This window comes from Phalangium opilio, unplaced genomic scaffold (genome assembly GCF_054372755.1).
Source record: "Phalangium opilio isolate 3A_F unplaced genomic scaffold, DU_Popi_V2 ptg000217l_1, whole genome shotgun sequence".
Classification (NCBI taxonomy): Eukaryota; Metazoa; Arthropoda; class Arachnida; order Opiliones; family Phalangiidae; genus Phalangium; species Phalangium opilio.
Genome location: NW_028324218.1, coordinates 1,367,390 through 1,393,126, shown reverse-complemented (window position 1 = coordinate 1,393,126; position 25,737 = coordinate 1,367,390). Strand labels below are relative to the sequence as shown.

General features: G+C 35.8%; 2 protein-coding genes across 2 annotated transcripts; one reads left to right on the top strand and one right to left on the bottom strand.

The window, feature by feature from the left end:
* The first annotated feature begins 6,416 nt into the window (after window positions 1–6,416).
* On the top strand, window positions 6,417–7,370 carry LOC149615482 (speckle-type POZ protein-like). Its single transcript, XM_089857161.1, has one exon. The coding sequence runs from the start codon at window positions 6,417–6,419 to the stop codon at window positions 7,368–7,370; it is 954 nt and encodes a 317-aa protein (XP_089713287.1).
* A 3,052-nt stretch (window positions 7,371–10,422) lies between these two features.
* LOC149615481 (speckle-type POZ protein-like) lies at window positions 10,423–11,376 on the bottom strand. The gene has a single exon (XM_089857160.1). It carries the CDS (start codon window positions 11,374–11,376, stop codon window positions 10,423–10,425), a length of 954 nt encoding a protein of 317 aa, XP_089713286.1.
* Between the last annotated feature and the right edge of the window lie 14,361 nt (window positions 11,377–25,737).

Genomic DNA, 25,737 nt, shown 5'->3' with positions numbered 1-25,737 from the left:
TTTTCATTATAAGCCCTAACTGTAAATTCAATAGAACCTATACTCTGCATTCTAGTATAGGTCAGATTTGGAATTAGAAAATGTATAGTGAAATCTTGCAAAACCATTTCATTTGCAATGCTGCCAGAAATAAAGACAACAAAACTACAGCTCTAAATTGTCGTTGGTGGCGCGAACAGATTTAATGACCCCAATTTAACTTCCGGGACCTTCTCCTAAACCCTAAAATGTTTTATTTTGTCAAGTAAACACAACGAGGACCCCGTTAATATTCCTTATATTCTTTTCTTAGAAAACAAAGGCTTAACTTTAACGATGTCGACAAAAAACTTTTTCTTAGCCTCTATCTGCTGTTGTGAATTTTATCAGAAGGGGATAATGGAAGAAGTGTGACACTCTCTATCCTCTTAATATGCTTAAGTTATGTAACATCATGTTTCCCAGGCGAGGGAGCCCTTTTAGCTGCGAATTTCATCAGAAGGGGGTACTAGAAGAAGTGTGAAACTCTGTATCCTCTTAATATGCTTTAGTTATGTAATATGATTCTACCCAGGCGAGCCCTTTTTGAACATTTGCTTTCCCGTTCATCAAACTTAATTAAGATGGGCATCGCACCGTGCAAGGGTGAATTCTACAACAGTTTGGTTATACTAAATCCTCAGCAATCAACCCACAAACCTCGTCTTGACATGGGGGACAAAAAATACATAAGCACTTACGCCTTGGCAAATAGTTAAGCGCTAATAGAGCATGATTCGGTTTAGTAACCTTGTGCACTCCAAATGTAAAATGATGTTGCATGGAAGAATCATGTTACAATTACTAATTTCCACTCTTTGTAGTGGTACACTTCTCTCCAAGAGAATAAGTATTATATACGTCTGATTTTACAGAAATATTATGGGGGCGTTTGTTTGGGGATGCACCATTAATAAAAATGTCTTCATTCCCATTTATGGATTACACGGTCTGTTTAAATCTTTATGTGTTTCATCTTTGTTCCTCAAAAGTTTGGCAACGAGAGCGTGTTAGCAAACATTTTGTTCCATCCATGTTTATATTTACGTCACATTATTTATTTCAAGTTCCATTATGACGTGACGCGCATCCTTCAAAAATAATTAATAACCTTCTCTAACGCTAAGCCTAACTCATCACCGAAACCATAACCTTTTCAAGGTCCATTTATCAATACAGTCATTGGTTACTTACGAACCCTTATATGAAAAGGCGGGGAAACGATTTTCCAGGCTGACACTTGACCTTAGCAACCTTTACCTAAGTCATTCCTACACATGCACGTGCGATAAAGAAGGCGCCTGCTGCTGGTAAATGATTGATCACGTGACAGCCTCGCTGCTATGGTATGTACTTAACTAAAAAAGGCGGGAAAACGATTCGCGCCTTTTATTTATATAAGTGTAGAGAGAGAAAAAAAATCCGGGCCATATTTCATAGCAACGCCTTGAGGATGGGGGCCCATTTCTAAAAGCAAGATGTTGTGGGTCCCACGCGGTCTTAAGGACTCGATAGTAATTAAAAGACTCGACTCGAGATTGTATTTGTATTAGAGCTTTTTTAAGGACTCGAGACTCGACTCGAACCCCAAAAAACTGGACTCGCACAGGCCTACAAATTTTGTAGGCTAAAAGAAGAACACTTCAGTCAGCCTGCCTGCTTGAAGTGGTACATATTATACTTTTTAACATAGAGCGAAAAAATAAAAAATTAACGTTTTTTTAAAGACGAAATTTAATGGGAATGTAGTGTTTATTTTACGTAATCTATATTATTCTTTTTTGAAACTGTAAAGTCACGATTAGGTAACGTCTAGTCTAATCTGTCAACGCTAGGTCTCATTGTCATTCGCGCTCCAGTTGAACGGTTGATAAAACCAGTACACGTTGTATAATTATTGATAGGCTTAAGGTTCGAAAATAATTCTTTGACGCTAAATTATGGCCACCGAAGCGACATCAACCCAAAGAATTTTCAGTATAAGAAAGCAAAGATTTCGTCAAAAAATATCAGACCTTCTTCTATGGACCATAAATGTTGCAGTGCATGCTCAAGTTGGAGATGAAGTACACCCGTGGATAATGGAGAGTTACTACAAAGATTACGGAAGTTACGGTGATGAGCGGTTCTTGGATTTGAGCGGGTGCTGTGCAAAGAAAATGAAGTACAAAAGATGCTATTGCAAGGTACAATTTTACAGTAAAGATGAAAAAATCACGATCCACAAGGGATACATGCAAGAGCCATGGTTCAATCAATTCGTATTTACTAACATCTACTACTTGGAGGATTATGAAAATTTATCGCGTCACTACGAAGAATTCGAAATCATTATCACCATTGTTTCGTGCGACGAGAAAAACTTTATCGAAAGACAAAAGACTTTGTTGGACCAAGGAATTCTAACGGACACAGTCATCAAAACCGAGGATCAGGAACTTCCATGTCACAAGTTCGTATTGGCGTCGCACCAGGGTTGGCAAAAATCCGGATAATTTGAATAAAATCCAGACCAGTGGTTTTTATTGGATTAAACCGGATTTTATTGGATTTATCCGGATTTTTAAAAAACATGAGTTATTTTAGTTTTTTTTTGAAGGCAAAGTACTTCTGTTTAGCTCTTATTTTAGCTTTGGGGCACTCCCCGACCCCTAGCCCCGGTTCCAATACAAAATCGTCTTCTAGTTTAACTGCTAAAATGTTTTCATGAAATCAATTTATTTCCTGAGTGCACGAGCCTAACACTAGCGCGGCTCCAGTGGATCTCTTACAAGGGGACTTTTCTTCTAAACTCCGTGTTTGGCTTGGCAAAGGCTAGTGGGCAGGATATATACATGCACGTATAAATCCCGCCCACAAATGCCTCTAGCTTTCCCAAGCCAAAACTGGAGTTCGTAAGGAAATTCGACTTGTAGGGGATCCACTGGAACCACGCTATGCTTTAAGTTCGAGTAATACTGGTAATATATTGCAAGCTGTAACTGGACAGTAACTGCTAACATAACTATTAGTTTTTCCATTTATAATAAGTAATCTTTAGTTATCGCTTCAAATATTTTTGCCTTGTTTCTTGTTGTATTTTAATTATTTTTATGGCACAAAATTGATTTTTCCCCATTCATAATTAAGCCGGATATTTTAGGTGGATTTTTTTAAGTGGATTAATCCGGATTAAACCAAGTGGTTTAAACCGGACTGGATAGGTAGTTGCCAACCCTGCGTCGCACTCGGAATACTTCAAGAAAATGTTCCAAACCGATATGAAGGAAACTCGAACGAATTCCGTCGACTGGAGGGGCGTATTTGACGCCCAAGTGGTCAAGGATTTATTGCATTTCCTCTACACCGGTCAAACCCCCCCCCCCCAACATTGTGGAAAACCATTTCGAACTGTTAAAAGTCGCCCATCTCTGTCTTTTACCCGACTTGAAGATCTTGTGTGAGAAGAGCATAATATCAAATATTTCCATAGATAATATAGATTGTGTAGTTCAGTCAGTGATAACGTACGAATCTAAGCATTTGAGAAAAGAGTTCTTGGAATTCATGGCTGTCTATTGGGATGATATATTAGAAACAGATTTCTTTAAAAAATTGGAACGAAACGTTTGCGTAGAATTATTCAAAAGTGTTTTCGAACTGTTCAGGGAAGACATTCTGCTAGGGGTATATCGTTTTAATAAAGAATGTCCATCTTTGACATGCTCTTAAGAAAAAATGATAAAAAAAAATTATGTTTAATTTTTCTTTAAGAAGTTTTTATTAATCATTTGAAATGTTCTGTTCTTAAAGTTTTTACTGTATTCGGATTTTTGTTTTAATAAATTAAATATGAATTATGAATAAACTACGTGGTTTAGTATCAGGCGTCAAACATTCGTAAAAAGGTATCAGATATAGGCCTATAACAAGTACCAAGATCTCATTCAAGTTAAGAGAGAACGTTCGAGTCAGTCTAATCCGCTTCCATGAAGTCAGAGTTATGTTTTTTTTTTCTGGGAGGGGCCTACTTTAAGTCGGTTTAGCGCGCCACCTCCTAACCGGAAATTACTGAATAAAATGTTAAATGGACGCGGCCAGTAGCGACCCGAGAGTCGGCCTAGGCAAGAAGTCGAAATAAACTATTGACAACAATGTTAAGTAATAGTATAAGATTCAGATTAATAACATCGGATCGGCCTTATTAAAAATATATTTTTTATCAATCGGGGTAGGGACAGATAAAAACAATGTTGATTTTAGATTAAAATATGGCTATTTACTGGTTAGCAGTTTAAACACTACTGTCTCGTTTCACCTCAACGATATTCATAGTTTGCCAACGCGAGTATTAAAGTTAAATAAGACCTATAACCGCGGCGAACTTATTATTGTGGTCATGGCTCGTGTTTCTATTTTTAGTCAACTGAATTATTAGATACATGTTGAATTCAGTTCTACTCTTTGGAATTGCTTCCGGCACTCTCTCTAAGGCGGAATAGGTATGTCTGTTTGCAGATACAACTATACAACTAAAGTCTAAGCTGATGGTGATACCTGGTGACTTATTTTTTGAACAATATAAATAATTTTTTTGCGAGTTTGAAACTTAATACCCTGATGAATCTAACAAAGTGAAACAAGTTGGAAAATATAGGAGAAAACCTTCGATTATAGGAATTTATAGGAAGGCATTGGAAAAATAGGAAAAAATAGGAAATATAGGAAGTCTAGTCACCCTGAAAGGGTGTCGAACTACAGTTAAAAGCAAGAACAACCGCAATTGCGAAAACCTTTGGTGGACAACCCACCCTAGGGAGGCTAGACGTTTCTCGCAACCCTAGCTGATCGCCGCGAATGTCTTAAACCAAACGATGACGATGGAGTTAGAAGCCAATGAGACAGATTGGTGTCTATGTGGAATAGACGGAAGACCAGTAGATGGTGGTGTTTAGAAGCCAGTATGTACAGACTGGTGTCCAAGTGGGATGGACAAAGACCAGAAGATGGTGGTGATTAGAAGCCAGTATGTACAGACTGGTGTCCAAGTGGAATGGACGAAGACCAGAAGATGGTGGTGATTAGAAGCCAGTATGTACAGACTGGTGTCCTAATAAACTGGATATCACTTCTTGGTATAATCAGTTATAGATAGATATTTGAGAAAGCGGTATATTTGCTTGTTGTTTATGGACAGTCACAATAGGCCATTATAGAAAGTTTTCACGGCTTGCGCACCTTGTTGATTTGTCCCGCCGCGCCTGCGCATTATAACAGCCATACGTCACCAAAATTCTCTCGGAAGTGACGTCACTAAACTCAACAACCAAGGCTTAGATCAAAATTCTTAAATAAATATACTTTACGTTAGATCTAATCATTATAAATTCATACGAGTATCAAATATCAACATTAGAATAGTTCGGCATAATATGAATAAGATTTGCTGGCACAAAGTAGAGAAAACAAACGAAGAACAAACGCGTTAAAAAAAGCCCACCATTTTATCAGTCTGCTTTATCTCTCCAAATCTTGCCTCCAGTTCGTTTTTTTTATAACACAAAACTGGCTGAACTGAACTGACTCAGTTTGAACTACAAGAGGGGACAAGTACCCATAATTCCTTTAGAACTTTCTGTAAAGGCCTATTCGTTACCAAATTTGACTAAACTGCAAGTTGATATCAGTAGGGATAGATTTAATTTTAGATGTAGGAATAGTTTCCGGTTAGTATTCACTTCAGTCCGACTCATAGCCCACTATAGAGCCCCTCCCTCCAACACGTACCGAAAATTTTAAATTATCTTATTGGCTCACTTAATCAACGTTTTGATGACGTTGCTAACGGGGACGGTGGCGAAAAATACGTAATTCCTTTTTACCTCTGTCGCTATGACCCGCCTCTTCTTTCATACCCCCCGTCCCGGGGAAGGGGGTCCGGGACTTTGACGCGACTCGAAGCCCAAAAAACTGGACTCGCACAGGCCTACAAATTTTGTAGGCTAAAAGAAGAACACTTCAGTCAGCCTACCTGCTTGAAGTGGTACATATTTCTTATAGAGCGAAAAAATAAAAAATTTCCTAACAAAAACTCGAGTATTCAAACACATTCCAGTGCCAGTTTTTTTACCTCCGTTGTAACTACTTTCTATGGAATCACGTGAAAACGTAATTTAACATAGTTAACGTTTTTTTAAAGACGAAATTTAATGGGAAGTATAGTGTTTATTTTACGTAATCTAAGCCTATATTATTTTTTTTTGAAAATGTAAAACCACGATTAGGTAAGGTCGAGTCTAATCTGTCAGAGCTAGGTCTCATTGTCATTCGCGCTCCAGTTGAACGGTTGATAAAACCAGTACGCGTTGTATAATTATTGATAGGCTTAAGGTTCGAAAATAATTATTTGACGCTAAATTATGGCCACCGAAGCGACATCAACCCAAAGAATTTTCAGTATAAGAAAGCAAAGATTTCGGCAAAAAATATCAGGGCTTTTTGAATGGACCATAAATATTGAAGTGCATGATCAAGTTGGAGATGAAGTACACCCGTGGATAATGGAGAGTTACTACAGACCTTACGGTGATGAGCGGTTCTTGGATTTGAGAGGGCGCTGTGCAAAGAATATGAAGTACAAAAGATGCTATTGCAAGGTACAATTTTTCAGTAATGTCTATGATGAAAAATTCACGATCCACAAGGGATACATGCGAGGCCCATGGTTCAATGAATTCGTATTTCATAACATTTACTACTTAAAGGAGTATGATAATTTATCGTGTCGCTACCAAGAATTCGAAATCATTATCACCATTGTTTCGTGCGACGAGAAAAACTTTATCGAAAGACAAAAGACTTTGTTGGACCAAGGAATTCTAACGGACACAGTCATCAAAACCGAGGATCAGGAACTTCCATGTCACAAGTTCGTGTTGGCGTCGCACTCCGAATATTTCAAGAAAATGTTCCAAACAGATATGAAGGAAACTCGAACGAACTCCGTCGACTGGAGGGGCGTATTTGACGCCCAAGTGGTCAAGGATTTGTTGCATTTCCTCTACACCGGTCAAAACCCCCCCAACATTGTGGAAAACCATTTCCAACTGTTAAAAGTCGCCCACCTCTGCCTTTTACCCGATTTGAAGATCTTGTGTGAGAAGAGTATAATATCAAATATTTCAATGGATAATATAGAATGTGTACTTCAGTCGGTGCTAACGTACGAATCGAAGCATTTGAGAAAAGAATTATTGGAATTCATGGCTGCCCATTGGAATGATATATTACCAACAGATTTGTTTAAAAAATTGGAACGAAATGATCGCGCAGAATTATTCAGAAGTGTTTTCGAACTGTTAGTGCCTAAATGATTTTAATTAAAAATGTCCATTTTTCATATGCTCTTTTGAAAAAATTATAAAAAAAATTATGTTTCACTGTTAGTGGCTAAATGATTTTAATTAAAAATGTCCATTTTTTATATGTTCTTTTGAAAAAATTATAAAAAAAAAAATTATGTTTCATTTTTCTTTAAGTACCTAAACTTTATTAACCATTTGAAATGTTTTGTTTTAAAGCTTTTATTGTATTTCGATTTTTGTTTCAATAAATTAAATATGAATAAACTACGTGGTTTAGTATCAGACGTCAAACATTCGTAAAAAGGTATCAAATACAGGCCTATAACAAGTACCAAGATCTTATTCAAGTTAAGAATTAGTTCTGGATTAGTTTTAAAGATATACTTAAGTTACTATTAAAACGGCCGTTCTATTATAACGTTATGTTAGCTGAACTTTTCCTGTTTTGCAATAACGTACATGGCGAACATACAGGGTGTTTGTGAAAAGTCCATCAATAATGAAAGGGCGTATTTATTGGGCCATTTTGAGTCGAAAATGTTCTATGACATTTTGCCGTCCGAGCCACGGTTTTCGAGTTATGATTTGAATATTTTAGGGATGACCCCTTCATTAAATTAGCGCTGTCTTTCAATTTCTTAATTAAATTTAAGGGGTCATCCGTAAATTACTCCAATCATAACTTGAAAACAGTGGCCCGAACGGAAAAATGTCATAGAACATTTTCGACTCAAAATGGCCCAATAAATACGCCCTTTCATTATTGATGGACCTTTCACAAACACCCTGTATATGAAAACCAATCTAAATTCAGTCGAATCATTTTTGCACGAGTTATTGTTATAAAAATTAGCCAATTAATTAGTTTAAATTTAACAAGTAAATTACAAATAACCGGAGCGAGCTCCGCGAATTTGGAGCTCTGGTCAAATCTCGGACAAAACATTTTCTGGTCACCCTTATACTTTAAATTTCCCTCCAATATATTTTTCCCTGACTTTTTAGGTCCATATTAAATTTCCCCGACTTTTCCCTGACCTTTTAGGCCCATTTTCAATTTCCCTGACTTTTCCAGGTCGTGTACGAACCCTGTTTAAACATTAGCACGTGGTAAAATAGGCGGTAAAACGTTTAAAATGGCGGGAAATACATAAATGTCTCGCGCCAAAAAACCTTAAAAGAAATATCTCGTGCTTTGCTTAAAAAAAACTTTAAAATCAGGGTCAATGTTTATATACTAAATTATCCTTAACTGTTTTTATTTTATAATTAAAATTTTGGTTTCCTTTTTATATTTATATTTATGTCTCTGACACGCGTTTGTTTTTTGAAAGGCTATATTGAGAAATAAAAATTATGGTGGTGGTTGTCTTTTATTAACCTCAAGGACTTGGGCATAAATTTGGGAATCCCATTTCAAATTTCTTTTGACTTCTGGCAAACTTTTGGCTTTTTGGCAAAAGACGCGACGCGAGACAAAAGCATCGCGTTACGAGAATTCTAAACGATGGGGAGGGACGAAGTAACTATTACTGGAAATATCTCATTAAAGGGACAAAGAAATCGAAAGAGTTCTCAAAGACTTAGGACTGAAATTCATAAGATCTAAAACGGAAGATGCGGGGAAAAATGGCGGGAACGGTATATAAAATTCACGCGCCAAAAGCTTTCTTAAAGATGGCAGGAAATCACGCGCCAAAATGTTTATTAAAAATGGCGGGAAAGGTACATAAAATCACGCGCCAAATATTTTCTTAAATATGGCGGGAAAGGTATATAAAATTACGCGCAAAAACTTCTTTAAAAATGGGGGGAACGGTACATAAAAATCACGCGCAAAAAGCTTTCTTAAAAATGGCGGGAAAGGTACATAATATCACGCGCCAAAACCTTAAAAAAACCTTTCCACGTGATTGTAACCTTTCCATTTGTAGGACCCTGTTCACTAGACCTTTAAGATGAAAGGGGGGAATGGTAGATGGGTTTATTTTTAAACAAGAACATTCTATTTCTGAAACAAAAAAATCCTTGGTCAGTATAGAGGTATCAAAAACGTGCTACAGCGCCTGGGCCCTTTATAAATAAAGAAAAAAAATGTTTTAAAGAGAGAGGAGAATCATTACATTTGCCAAAAGAAAACGCTTGTTAATCTCGCTATACAGGCGTCAGGCGGCGGCGGTTCTAACGCACCCTTACTCGCCTATGCCAAATTAGTGAAAGTAACGTGGCCCTAGCTATAGGTCTACATCATTTCGACTGAATTTAGATTGGTTTTCATATACAGGGTGTTTGTGAAAGGTCCATCAATAATGAAAGGGCGTATTTATTGGGCCATTTTGAGTCGAAAATGTTCTATGACATTTTTCCGTTCGGGCCACTGTTTTCAAGTTATGATTGGAGTAATTTACGGATGACCCCTTAAATTTAATTAAGAAATTGAAAGACAGCGCTAATTTAATGAAGGGGTCATCCCTAAAATATTCAAATCATAACTCGAAAACCGTGGCTCGGACGGCAAAATGTCATAGAACATTTTCGACTCAAAATGGCCCAATAAATACGCCCTTTCATTATTGATGGACTTTTCACAAACACCCTGTATGTTCGCCATGTACGTTATTGCAAAACAGGAAAAGTTCAGCTAACATAACGTTATAATAGAACGGCCGTTTTAATAGTAACTTAAGTATATCTTTAAAACTAATCCAGAACTAATTCTTAACTTGAATAAGATCTTGGTACTTGTTATAGGCCTGTATTTGATACCTTTTTACGAATGTTTGACGTCTGATACTAAACCACGTAGTTTATTCATATTTAATTTATTGAAACAAAAATCGAAATACAATAAAAGCTTTAAAACAAAACATTTCAAATGGTTAATAAAGTTTAGGTACTTAAAGAAAAATGAAACATAATTTTTTTTTTTATAATTTTTTCAAAAGAACATATAAAAAATGGACATTTTTAATTAAAATCATTTAGCCACTAACAGTGAAACATAATTTTTTTTATAATTTTTTCAAAAGAGCATATGAAAAATGGACATTTTTAATTAAAATCATTTAGGCACTAACAGTTCGAAAACACTTCTGAATAATTCTGCGCGATCATTTCGTTCCAATTTTTTAAACAAATCTGTTGGTAATATATCATTCCAATGGGCAGCCATGAATTCCAATAATTCTTTTCTCAAATGCTTCGATTCGTACGTTAGCACCGACTGAAGTACACATTCTATATTATCCATTGAAATATTTGATATTATACTCTTCTCACACAAGATCTTCAAATCGGGTAAAAGGCAGAGGTGGGCGACTTTTAACAGTTGGAAATGGTTTTCCACAATGTTGGGGGGGTTTTGACCGGTGTAGAGGAAATGCAACAAATCCTTGACCACTTGGGCGTCAAATACGCCCCTCCAGTCGACGGAGTTCGTTCGAGTTTCCTTCATATCTGTTTGGAACATTTTCTTGAAATATTCGGAGTGCGACGCCAACACGAACTTGTGACATGGAAGTTCCTGATCCTCGGTTTTGATGACTGTGTCCGTTAGAATTCCTTGGTCCAACAAAGTCTTTTGTCTTTCGATAAAGTTTTTCTCGTCGCACGAAACAATGGTGATAATGATTTCGAATTCTTGGTAGCGACACGATAAATTATCATACTCCTTTAAGTAGTAAATGTTATGAAATACGAATTCATTGAACCATGGGCCTCGCATGTATCCCTTGTGGATCGTGAATTTTTCATCATAGACATTACTGAAAAATTGTACCTTGCAATAGCATCTTTTGTACTTCATATTCTTTGCACAGCGCCCTCTCAAATCCAAGAACCGCTCATCACCGTAAGGTCTGTAGTAACTCTCCATTATCCACGGGTGTACTTCATCTCCAACTTGATCATGCACTTCAATATTTATGGTCCATTCAAAAAGCCCTGATATTTTTTGCCGAAATCTTTGCTTTCTTATACTGAAAATTCTTTGGGTTGATGTCGCTTCGGTGGCCATAATTTAGCGTCAAATAATTATTTTCGAACCTTAAGCCTATCAATAATTATACAACGCGTACTGGTTTTATCAACCGTTCAACTGGAGCGCGAATGACAATGAGACCTAGCTCTGACAGATTAGACTCGACCTTACCTAATCGTGGTTTTACATTTTCAAAAAAAAATAATATAGGCTTAGATTACGTAAAATAAACACTATACTTCCCATTAAATTTCGTCTTTAAAAAAACGTTAACTATGTTAAATTACGTTTTCACGTGATTCCATAGAAAGTAGTTACAACGGAGGTAAAAAAACTGGCACTGGAATGTGTTTGAATACTCGAGTTTTTGTTAGGAAATTTTTTATTTTTTCGCTCTATAAGAAATATGTACCACTTCAAGCAGGTAGGCTGACTGAAGTGTTCTTCTTTTAGCCTACAAAATTTGTAGGCCTGTGCGAGTCCAGTTTTTTGGGCTTCGAGTCGCGTCAAAGTCCCGGACCCCCTTCCCCGGGACGGGGGGTATGAAAGAAGAGGCGGGTCATAGCGACAGAGGTAAAAAGGAATTACGTATTTTTCGCCACCGTCCCCGTTAGCAACGTCATCAAAACGTTGATTAAGTGAGCCAATAAGATAATTTAAAATTTTCGGTACGTGTTGGAGGGAGGGGCTCTATAGTGGGCTATGAGTCGGACTGAAGTGAATACTAACCGGAAACTATTCCTACATCTAAAATTAAATCTATCCCTACTGATATCAACTTGCAGTTTAGTCAAATTTGGTAACGAATAGGCCTTTACAGAAAGTTCTAAAGGAATTATGGGTACTTGTCCCCTCTTGTAGTTCAAACTGAGTCAGTTCAGTTCAGCCAGTTTTGTGTTATAAAAAAAACGAACTGGAGGCAAGATTTGGAGAGATAAAGCAGACTGATAAAATGGTGGGCTTTTTTTAACGCGTTTGTTCTTCGTTTGTTTTCTCTACTTTGTGCCAGCAAATCTTATTCATATTATGCCGAACTATTCTAATGTTGATATTTGATACTCGTATGAATTTATAATGATTAGATCTAACGTAAAGTATATTTATTTAAGAATTTTGATCTAAGCCTTGGTTGTTGAGTTTAGTGACGTCACTTCCGAGAGAATTTTGGTGACGTATGGCTGTTATAATGCGCAGGCGCGGCGGGACAAATCAACAAGGTGCGCAAGCCGTGAAAACTTTCTATAATGGCCTATTGTGACTGTCCATAAACAACAAGCAAATATACCGCTTTCTCAAATATCTATCTATAACTGATTATACCAAGAAGTGATATCCAGTTTATTAGGACACCAGTCTGTACATACTGGCTTCTAATCACCACCATCTTCTGGTCTTCGTCCATTCCACTTGGACACCAGTCTGTACATACTGGCTTCTAATCACCACCATCTTCTGGTCTTTGTCCATCCCACTTGGACACCAGTCTGTACATACTGGCTTCTAAACACCACCATCTACTGGTCTTCCGTCTATTCCACATAGACACCAATCTGTCTCATTGGCTTCTAACTCCATCGTCATCGTTTGGTTTAAGACATTCGCGGCGATCAGCTAGGGTTGCGAGAAACGTCTAGCCTCCCTAGGGTGGGTTGTCCACCAAAGGTTTTCGCAATTGCGGTTGTTCTTGCTTTTAACTGTAGTTCGACACCCTTTCAGGGTGACTAGACTTCCTATATTTCCTATTTTTTCCTATTTTTCCAATGCCTTCCTATAAATTCCTATAATCGAAGGTTTTCTCCTATATTTTCCAACTTGTTTCACTTTGTTAGATTCATCAGGGTATTAAGTTTCAAACTCGCAAAAAAATTATTTATATTGTTCAAAAAATAAGTCACCAGGTATCACCATCAGCTTAGACTTTAGTTGTATAGTTGTATCTGCAAACAGACATACCTATTCCGCCTTAGAGAGAGTGCCGGAAGCAATTCCAAAGAGTAGAACTGAATTCAACATGTATCTAATAATTCAGTTGACTAAAAATAGAAACACGAGCCATGACCACAATAATAAGTTCGCCGCGGTTATAGGTCTTATTTAACTTTAATACTCGCGTTGGCAAACTATGAATATCGTTGAGGTGAAACGAGACAGTAGTGTTTAAACTGCTAACCAGTAAATAGCCATATTTTAATCTAAAATCAACATTGTTTTTATCTGTCCCTACCCCGATTGATAAAAAATATATTTTTAATAAGGCCGATCCGATGTTATTAATCTGAATCTTATACTATTACTTAACATTGTTGTCAATAGTTTATTTCGACTTCTTGCCTAGGCCGACTCTCGGGTCGCTACTGGCCGCGTCCATTTAACATTTTATTCAGTAATTTCCGGTTAGGAGGTGGCGCGCTAAACCGACTTAAAGTAGGCCCCTCCCAGAAAAAAAAAACATAACTCTGACTTCATGGAAGCGGATTAGACTGACTCGAACGTTCTCTCTTAACTTGAATGAGATCTTGGTACTTGTTATAGGCCTATATCTGATACCTTTTTACGAATGTTTGACGCCTGATACTAAACCACGTAGTTTATTCATAATTCATATTTAATTTATTAAAACAAAAATCCGAATACAGTAAAAACTTTAAGAACAGAACATTTCAAATGATTAATAAAAACTTCTTAAAGAAAAATTAAACATAATTTTTTTTTATCATTTTTTCTTAAGAGCATGTCAAAGATGGACATTCTTTATTAAAACGATATACCCCTAGCAGAATGTCTTCCCTGAACAGTTCGAAAACACTTTTGAATAATTCTACGCAAACGTTTCGTTCCAATTTTTTAAAGAAATCTGTTTCTAATATATCATCCCAATAGACAGCCATGAATTCCAAGAACTCTTTTCTCAAATGCTTAGATTCGTACGTTATCACTGACTGAACTACACAATCTATATTATCTATGGAAATATTTGATATTATGCTCTTCTCACACAAGATCTTCAAGTCGGGTAAAAGACAGAGATGGGCGACTTTTAACAGTTCGAAATGGTTTTCCACAATGTTGGGGGGGGGGGGTTTGACCGGTGTAGAGGAAATGCAATAAATCCTTGACCACTTGGGCGTCAAATACGCCCCTCCAGTCGACGGAATTCGTTCGAGTTTCCTTCATATCGGTTTGGAACATTTTCTTGAAGTATTCCGAGTGCGACGCAGGGTTGGCAACTACCTATCCAGTCCGGTTTAAACCACTTGGTTTAATCCGGATTAATCCACTTAAAAAAATCCACCTAAAATATCCGGCTTAATTATGAATGGGGAAAAATCAATTTTGTGCCATAAAAATAATTAAAATACAACAAGAAACAAGGCAAAAATATTTGAAGCGATAACTAAAGATTACTTATTATAAATGGAAAAACTAATAGTTATGTTAGCAGTTACTGTCCAGTTACAGCTTGCAATATATTACCAGTATTACTCGAACTTAAAGCATAGCGTGGTTCCAGTGGATCCCCTACAAGTCGAATTTCCTTACGAACTCCAGTTTTGGCTTGGGAAAGCTAGAGGCATTTGTGGGCGGGATTTATACGTGCATGTATATATCCTGCCCACTAGCCTTTGCCAAGCCAAACACGGAGTTTAGAAGAAAAGTCCCCTTGTAAGAGATCCACTGGAGCCGCGCTAGTGTTAGGCTCGTGCACTCAGGAAATAAATTGATTTCATGAAAACATTTTAGCAGTTAAACTAGAAGACGATTTTGTATTGGAACCGGGGCTAGGGGTCGGGGAGTGCCCCAAAGCTAAAATAAGAGCTAAACAGAAGTACTTTGCCTTCAAAAAAAAACTAAAATAACTCATGTTTTTTAAAAATCCGGATAAATCCAATAAAATCCGGTTTAATCCAATAAAAACCACTGGTCTGGATTTTATTCAAATTATCCGGATTTTTGCCAACCCTGGTGCGACGCCAATACGAACTTGTGACATGGAAGTTCCTGATCCTCGGTTTTGATGACTGTGTCCGTTAGAATTCCTTGGTCCAACAAAGTCTTTTGTCTTTCGATAAAGTTTTTCTCGTCGCACGAAACAATGGTGATAATGATTTCGAATTCTTCGTAGTGACGCGATAAATTTTCATAATCCTCCAAGTAGTAGATGTTAGTAAATACGAATTGATTGAACCATGGCTCTTGCATGTATCCCTTGTGGATCGTGATTTTTTCATCTTTACTGTAAAATTGTACCTTGCAATAGCATCTTTTGTACTTCATTTTCTTTGCACAGCACCCGCTCAAATCCAAGAACCGCTCATCACCGTAACTTCCGTAATCTTTGTAGTAACTCTCCATTATCCACGGGTGTACTTCATCTCCAACTTGAGCATGCACTGCAACATTTATGGTCCATAGAAGAAGGTCTGATATTTTTTGACGAAATCTTTGCTTTCTTATACTGAAAATTCTTTGGGTTGATGTCGCTTCGGTGGCCATAATTTAGCGTCAAAGAATTATTTTCGAACCTTAAGCCTATCAATAATTATACAACGTGTACTGGTTTTATCAACCGTTCAACTGGAGCGCGAATGACAATGAGACCTAGCGTTGACAGATTAGACTAGACGTTACCTAATCGTGACTTTACAGTTTCAAAAAAGAATAATATAGATTACGTAAAATAAACACTACATTCCCATTAAATTTCGTCTTTAAAAAAACGTTAATTTTTTATTTTTTCGCTCTATGTTAAAAAGTATAATATGTACCACTTCAAGCAGGCAGGCTGACTGAAGTGTTCTTCTTTTAGCCTACAAAATTTGTAGGCCTGTGCGAGTCCAGTTTTTTGGGGTTCGAGTCGAGTCTCGAGTCCTTAAAAAAGCTCTAATACAAATACAATCTCGAGTCGAGTCTTTTAATTACTATCGAGTCCTTAAGACCGCGTGGGACCCACAACATCTTGCTTTTAGAAATGGGCCCCCATCCTCAAGGCGTTGCTATGAAATATGGCCCGGATTTTTTTTCTCTCTCTACACTTATATAAATAAAAGGCGCGAATCGTTTTCCCGCCTTTTTTAGTTAAGTACATACCATAGCAGCGAGGCTGTCACGTGATCAATCATTTACCAGCAGCAGGCGCCTTCTTTATCGCACGTGCATGTGTAGGAATGACTTAGGTAAAGGTTGCTAAGGTCAAGTGTCAGCCTGGAAAATCGTTTCCCCGCCTTTTCATATAAGGGTTCGTAAGTAACCAATGACTGTATTGATAAATGGACCTTGAAAAGGTTATGGTTTCGGTGATGAGTTAGGCTTAGCGTTAGAGAAGGTTATTAATTATTTTTGAAGGATGCGCGTCACGTCATAATGGAACTTGAAATAAATAATGTGACGTAAATATAAACATGGATGGAACAAAATGTTTGCTAACACGCTCTCGTTGCCAAACTTTTGAGGAACAAAGATGAAACACATAAAGATTTAAACAGACCGTGTAATCCATAAATGGGAATGAAGACATTTTTATTAATGGTGCATCCCCAAACAAACGCCCCCATAATATTTCTGTAAAATCAGACGTATATAATACTTATTCTCTTGGAGAGAAGTGTACCACTACAAAGAGTGGAAATTAGTAATTGTAACATGATTCTTCCATGCAACATCATTTTACATTTGGAGTGCACAAGGTTACTAAACCGAATCATGCTCTATTAGCGCTTAACTATTTGCCAAGGCGTAAGTGCTTATGTATTTTTTGTCCCCCATGTCAAGACGAGGTTTGTGGGTTGATTGCTGAGGATTTAGTATAACCAAACTGTTGTAGAATTCACCCTTGCACGGTGCGATGCCCATCTTAATTAAGTTTGATGAACGGGAAAGCAAATGTTCAAAAAGGGCTCGCCTGGGTAGAATCATATTACATAACTAAAGCATATTAAGAGGATACAGAGTTTCACACTTCTTCTAGTACCCCCTTCTGATGAAATTCGCAGCTAAAAGGGCTCCCTCGCCTGGGAAACATGATGTTACATAACTTAAGCATATTAAGAGGATAGAGAGTGTCACACTTCTTCCATTATCCCCTTCTGATAAAATTCACAACAGCAGATAGAGGCTAAGAAAAAGTTTTTTGTCGACATCGTTAAAGTTAAGCCTTTGTTTTCTAAGAAAAGAATATAAGGAATATTAACGGGGTCCTCGTTGTGTTTACTTGACAAAATAAAACATTTTAGGGTTTAGGAGAAGGTCCCGGAAGTTAAATTGGGGTCATTAAATCTGTTCGCGCCACCAACGACAATTTAGAGCTGTAGTTTTGTTGTCTTTATTTCTGGCAGCATTGCAAATGAAATGGTTTTGCAAGATTTCACTATACATTTTCTAATTCCAAATCTGACCTATACTAGAATGCAGAGTATAGGTTCTATTGAATTTACAGTTAGGGCTTATAATGAAAATTGTAAGCGTAAATGCCGTTAACCGTTTTTATCGCTCCCTTCTTGTGTGCGTTTGTTTACCTTTGGAGGGATTTAATTTCCCGACAAAAACCTTGATAGGTCTACCTGTCCTGAAAATGTAAAGGTGTTATTGATTGGGGAACTTACGCTGGCTGGTTTAAACTGTAGGTTTTCTTTTTTCAAGGTGAGATTGTACTGTTATTTATACTAGAGATAGTTAAGTTAAAAAAACGTGTGAGTCTGAGATTGGGTTAAGAATTTAATGGGTAAAGGGTTGTAGGGTTTTTCATTTTAAATAAATTTTTGTGGTATTTTTTTTGGGTTATTTATTTATGCAAATTTTGATATTTGAATTAGTTAGTTTAATTAAAAACAACTTTATACTAGGCCATAATGTTTATTTATTTATTTATTTATTTATTAGCGTTGGAATAATATTTTTATTTGTTATTTAAACGCCAATTAGATTTATTAATTAGTCAGTTAATTAATTAAAAAAGCCTTTTTATTAAGCCTTAATGTTTGTATATTTTAGTTATTTATTTATTAGGATTTTAAAATAATTTTTATTTGGTTTTTACCACGTTCGTTATCCAGTCATTTTGTGAAAATTTTATGTGTGCACCTTAAAATAACTTTTAAGTGCACTTTTTCGTTTTTATTCAAAGTGAATTAGTTTAGTTTGAAAAATAACAGCGCTCAGCTGTTCACCCTACCCTAGTTAGGTAATTAACATATTTAGTGGTGGAACGCGAAAGTAATTTGATTTCGCGGTTGTCATGGTAACGGAATGAGACACACGCACTACACTGAGCTTTCTGCGTAAATCGTAATCGTGAATTGAATAAACCATAAACTGGCTGATTTCATTGTCGATAAAATAAACAACATTCACTTCACGAATCACAACTCACAAGCAAAGGGGAGGTGGGGATTTGAATTGTAGTATATCAAGGCCATTCAAAGCGCCCCCTTAAAACACTCATCAAGTCATAACTCGAAGAAAACAGTGGATTCAAATTAATTTCTTTATAGTCCATGCAGGCTTTAGTCACTGCACACTTATATCTAGTATATTCAGACTTTGACTGTGAATGAGAAATTCCCCCTTATTTTCCGACTCGTCCGCCTAGCTTCGCTGATAACCCATATAACATACAGCGCCATTATCGAAACTAGCGGCGAGAAAACTAGTAAAACGGTCGTTGGGAAAACCCTAGGCATTTTTTCACGTGACATTCTAACTTGTTGAGTGGTTTAAAGCAAGCTATAGCTCGTGCTCTCGTTCGCTCCCTAGCTCGTGAGCTCGAGCTCTCTGACGTGAGAGCTCTTTTAGAAGCACGCCGTTACTGAAAGGGTTAGGTCTCGCGCGCGAGAGAGCCTTCCTTATCCGAATCTGAAAACGCGCGCGACAAAATTACCCGCCAAAAAGCTCTTTTATTGCGCGCCTTATTGTTAAAACCGCGCCAAAAATAAATAATAATAAAAATAAGTTAACACTATTTGAAAATTATTATTCAAATTATAGTTTTATATGAAAGAAATATATATGTTAAATATTAAAACGGTTGTGAAATAATAATAAATATCGGTTGTGAATAATAAGAAAAAGAATCGGCTTTGTTTACCAACTATATTGTTAAAAGACCACGTGAGTTCCATGACCCAAAAATGGATGAAAAATGAGTACTACAACTATACTAAACGATTACTAGTATAGATTTATTGATTCATGCAATGTTTAAAGATTTATAACCATGTAGGTACAGAGTAATATATATATATTTATTTTATTTATTTATTTAGTGGAACTCGAGGGATAGGGTTGTGAAGCCACCAGGGCTTGGGTACAACCCCCCTCCATGGTAAAAACAAAAACAGCATAGTAGCACATAAAAAAGAACAATATGAACAGATAGAAAACAAAAACAAAAACCAACAAAATAAATTAATTAAAAAAACACTAATGGACACACGGGCACACACACTGGCGGTTAGGGGACGGAAGAGAGCCAGGTATATATAGGTTATATATACATAGATAATAAAAAAAAGAAATATGATTTGAAAGGGGCTTGAAAAGAAAAAGAACAGTTTTGTTAGGGGAAGGAAGATAAAAAATATACGGGGGTGACGTCACGATGGCTAGCTTTGCCCCATGCTTTCTAAACTCCTCTCCCCATCCAACCAACGCCACCGCTATACCCTAAAATTAGACGCAGCCAGTCGTAGCCCTCAAAAGCGTGTTTTCAACATTAAAGAGAGGCTCAAACTGATTTTAATGTCACCACTTGGGTCATTTTATTGAAGTTTTATTAACAGAAGTTGATAATTGAAGAAGGGTGTATCTCTATTCACTTCCCATGCTGTAGTTATGACTTATAACATGAGTGTAAGTTTTTATTAACAGAAGTTGATATTTGAAGAAGGGTGTAAGGCTCAAAATGATTTTAATGTCGCCAATTGGGTCATTTTATTGAGTTTTTATTAACAGAAGTTGATATTTGAAGAAGGGTGCATCTCTATTTACTTCCCATGCTGTAGTTATGACTTATAACATGAGTGTACGTTTTTTTTATTAGCAGAAGTTTATATTTGAAGAAGGGTGCATCTCTATTTACTTCCCATGCTGTAGTTATGATGTATAACACAGGCGTAAACAATCTTATAGGCTTTTGTCTGGATATATTTTTAAATATTTAACTATATGCCCTTTGACCTCTTTATTGATTAAGGTCCACTGTTTCTGGTAATTCAGGGTGTTTTACTAGATCAGGGGAATTGGAATTGGGGTTTTGAATCAGGGAGACAGAAGGTGATTTTGACCTCTTCATCGATTATAGGGTTCATTGTTTCTCATAATACTTGATTATCTTGATCAGGGGATTGGGGTTTTAAGTCAGGGTCCAGAGTTTCTGATAATGCGTTGTTTCTAGATCAGGCAATTAGGTTTTTTAGTCAGGGACGACGTCAGTGATTTTGAAAATATGGTAACTATGGTTGACCTCTCCATTGATTTCATTACTGTCCAGTATTTCTGATAATGCATGCTGGTTTTCTAGATCAGGGGATTTGGGGTTTTGAGTCAGGGATTTTGAAAAAAACATTGTCAGGAAAATCGTGGAAAATATAATTTACCAATTTTCTTTTAACTCTGTAGTCGAAATTGAGACTCAATAAGTAATGTTATTGACACGTAATTTCAAAAATAAAAAATATGTGTAGAAATGTTTGTTTTAGGGATCAAGATAAGGCATTTTAACTTCCCTTTAAGCTCGGGCGACAAAAATTGGTCCAGATTCAAATATTCTGGGAAAAGCGGCGGAGTTAGGGAGAGGGAAAGGGAGGGTCGAGACTGGTACAACCCGTTGCCAAAAGAGCATCCAACTCTACTTCTGTATATCCCGAACGTAGCATGCAGTTGCTAAAATCACACTAAGATGTATATACTTACACTCTACGTTTGTTGTTATTATTATTGCTTAACTTTCGATTTACGATGTAAATTATAGTTATAAATATACACTTTTCCCTAAACAATAACAAATACAAATACAAGAAAACGAAAGGGAAATTTAACGTGGAGTTTTTGAAATAACTTTAAATTGTCAGGGATTTTTTTTTAAAAAACGTAGATGACATAAATGACGTGGAAGAGTTATTGAATTTGGGAAAAGGTTCTTAAATGTCAGGGAGATTTCAAACTCTGTCGTTATAAAACACTCACTGGGAAATGTCAGGAAATTTGATAAAACTATGAGTGAATGAATTAACATAGTTTATCTGCATTACTGTAAATGAATAACTTTTAAAGCAATGAGAAACAATGGTTATTAAAGTTATTTACAAACAAAATAATTAGCTCATCATATAAATATGTTTAAAAAGTAATTATTGTTTATAATTGTGACTTTTAAACCACTTAAAAATCAATATTTAGTACCATTAAATTTTTAAAGGGGCAAAGATAACCTACAGGGGCAAAACGTTAACGTGGGTTTTCCATAGAACGCCTGTAAAACTATTTCACCGCAATACTCCGGTGTTTACTGAAACTTTATATTCCAAGGGGCGAAGATAACCTACAGGGGCAAACGTTAACATGGGTTTTCCATAGAACGCCTGTAAAACTACTTCCCCGCAGCACTCCGGTGTTCGCATAAACATCATCTTCCAGGGGGCAAATTGAAATTTTCTTAATTAATAATATTAAAATTAAAATTTAATTAAAATACGTGGTATATATATGCATATATTTATTTAATGAAAGGTGAATGACCTTTAGGCGACATATTTTGGTGGTACTCGGAAATAAAAGTCTATATAGAATATAAACCCTTTTAAGTTAAGTTTATAAATATTTTTGACAATATTCGCCGTGCAACGTAATTAAATTTAAATGCAAATTTGTTGCAAGGCTATACCTGGCTTATATTTAAAATATATATTATGGTTTACCTTGGGGCCTGCCTTAGTGCAAGTGTAACTTGAAACAGAATGTATTTTTCTTTTTTATATACGCAGTTTAAGACTATATAGCTGCATGGTAAAAAATTTAAATTTAAAATTTCTTCTGCAGCTACGAAAATGGGTTACGTTATAAGGCCTTAATTTACATATTTAAAATTAGTTTAATATCGAAATATTGTTGTGTATCGATTTGCGTGTTTTTATTTTTTGGTTGCCCTGTATTATTTTTATTACAATATTATTATTTTTTTGTATGTTGTAATATGTAGCTACTGGAATGCATACAGTTACTAGGAATAATTGTGTAGGCATTTTCACTTAACGTATCTAGGGCTAAATTTGTAAACTACTTCATTATCCCTTTGATTTTAACTTACCCAAATATTTTTTAATTTTGTTTTGTAACTAAAACCAAAATGACCAACGTAGTCGTTTCAAAGCTTGGTTTTGGTTGGCGCAAATTGAGATTGGGGGGGGGGGGGGGTTTGAAAGCGGTGAATTTTAAAACAACAACAACGGGATAGCACTTAGTGCAACTACCCATACCTCAATTTGCAATAAAGTCAATTGAAAAATTACAAACCTTTATTAACGAAAATAAAGCAAACTCCGACTGATTCTGAACGAAATGTTCAATATTATTATTATTAAAATTTAAATTCTGAGGTATAAAAGGCTTTTAGCGAAAAATTGGGAGAACATCTTTAAAATATATGAATGTTTTTCAAGTTAAGAATGTACCGTTGTTGAAGCTACGTTGCGTATCCCCCCCTGCTTACGCTCTTGGTATTTTCTTAGAGTGAAATTGAATATATTATCAAAACTGGTGGCTCGTTTAACGCGAACAATAGAGGTTCATTAATAATTCGCGCCTAGACTTGGTGACTGCATGGAGAAAACACAGGGGCTAATAATTATGACGTTGTGTTATAAATACCGGCTCCTTTTCGCTCGCGCCGGCCCAAAACTGCTGCACGTGTAATTTTCCCGCCATTTGCTAGCTCCTTTTCTCGCGCGCCCAAAACTGCTGCACGTGTAATTTTCCCGCCATTTACCAGCTCCTTTTCGCTCGCGCCAAAATTTGTGGCACGTGTAATTTTCACGCCATTTATTCTAATAATGTTATACACTCAAATTCAGTAGAATAGGTGTGATTTAAATTATAAATTATTATTTTGCGCATATGTTTGAGACGTATTTTTCGTTTCAAAAATTCCCTGACTTCTCCGGCTCTATAGGTTTTTCCTGACTATCTAAAGTCAGTTTTCTTTAATTTTAGTTTTAACTTTTATTCTTAATTAGGAAATTCAGAAATGAGTTTAAAAATTAAATTACTAATACCAAAATTAATTTATATAAAAAAAATATACAAACTAGTACCAAAATTAAGTTATAAAAATACAGTAGCAATACGTCAACAACTGTCTGGGCAGGACTTCAGGGACTTCAAAGTAGATTTATACGGATGTAATCATTAGTCAAATCCTCCCCCTCAAACTTTCCCCCTCAAACCCAATGGAGATTCTCCAATATACTAACTAACTAACCACAGAAGTAAGGCTCATTTGACCTGATCTAAGGCTATAGACAAAAAACCCTCTTCAAGAAAAAACCGGGTTTTTTTCTTAAAATACTTACCTCCCTCTTAACGTTAAACCGATTTCTACTGATTTTATAAAGGAATAGTGTAAGGAAAAATTATCCTTGAATTATCCTTTGAATTATTTTTTTTAAATGGGGTTGTTTATTTATTTATTTATTTTTATAAAGAAAGTTCAAAGGTTAAAAGTTAAAAATTTAAATTCAATTCGGGTTCGAATTTTCCTTTAATCCAGGCCCGCTCGCCTCGCCTCTCCTGTTCTCGTCGTATATTTAAATTTGAAGGTTCATTAAGCTAAAAGGCCCTACCAGGTCCGTATAATCCTAAGCAGGGACCTATTCCCCTTGCCCTTGTGACGTAACCGAAAACCCTTAATGAGCTTGTGTTCCTTCCATCCATTCGAAGTATGCCTATGCTTTTAAAAATCGTTAACCCGATTTTTCTATTGGGGAATTTAGCTAGTATTCCAGCTTCCAGGATCATATAAAACTGAAAGCCAAGTTATAAATTAATGCACTAGGGACATAAGGTATGCGTGCGTGCTTATAATGAACTAGGGTCCAGATAGGGTCAAGGGTAAATTTTACTATATTTAATTATAATATTAAAAAGTAAATAATAATTTAAACGGAAATTTTTTGTCTAAAAATACGTTTATAATAATTTAAACATAAAATATTTGGTCTAAAAATACATTTAAAATAATTTAATTATAATTTTTTTGTCTAAAAATACATTTAAAATAATTTAAAAATAAAATTTTTTGTCTAAGAATACTTTTATAATAATTTAAACATAAAATTTTTGTCTAAAAATACCTTTAAAATAATTTTAACATAAAGGTTTTGGTCTTAAAATACATTTAGGTTATTGAATAGAACTTGACTTAATAATGCGGTCAAAAATTTTTGAAAGATGGACCCCCACCTAAAAAAAATGAATAATATTCTTAGTCCATCAAAAACCGTATTTCATAAATTCCATTTTTTATTATTTCTTTGAGGTGTAAGAAAAGAAAGTTTTCATCTTCTTTTACCCGGACTTTGAAAAAGGATTATTACACATACTATTTTGGTGAGAAAGAGCTTTTAAGGGACCCTTCTTTACAATTTTTAATCCTTTTTAAAGAGCTTATCTCTCTTTTCTCCCCATCTCTTGGGTATTCAAGAATAAGAAAGTTTTCCAAGGCCTACCTTATTATTTAAGTTCTTAAAGATTTAAAGAACTTCTTGATAAAATAATTAACTTTTTCTACTTCATTATCTTCCCTTTGTCATGGTATAATGGTGGGTTTTTATATTAAAATTTAGACATTTTAATAAATAATTTTATTTTTATAATATAATATAAAACTTAAAAAAAGTATTTGTCTAAATTAAATAATTAATTAATTTAATTTAATTAAAAACGATCCAGGTTTAATTAACGACTACACCAACATACACACGCCTATCCTATAATATCATTAATTAACGTGTATCCAATTAATCGTTTGAAACTCCATAAACAAATTAAAAAAAAAAACCCTAACCCCACCCCCTGAACTAAAATTTGACAAGAGTACTCGGCCTAGTCTAAAAAGCGTGCATTAAAAATTCCTGCCACGTTCTTTAAAAAAATGCCGCGCCTTTTTCGACTTGCACGAGCTGACGCACGAGCTATTACCGTTGTCATGGTTTCTACCTGCCTAACATATTTGTAACAAGAGTAGAGTCACGTGACACTTAACCCTGAGTATGTGTGTGAGTGTAGTTTTAATTGCAAGGAGTGGAAAAGGCGCCAACCAATTTGGTGCCTTAATTGTTCCCTAAGGTTCAAGGAATGCATGCCGAATGCGTTTAACTGAATTTAAGGTTTTTCCTAGGGTATGGATTG

What these genes read in the sequence shown, in the direction of transcription:
- LOC149615482 (XM_089857161.1), top strand. Translation starts at nt 6,417, where the DNA reads ATGGCCACCGAAGCGACATCAACCCAAAGAATTTTCAGTATAAGAAAG.
- LOC149615481 (XM_089857160.1), bottom strand. Translation starts at nt 11,376, where the DNA reads ATGGCCACCGAAGCGACATCAACCCAAAGAATTTTCAGTATAAGAAAG.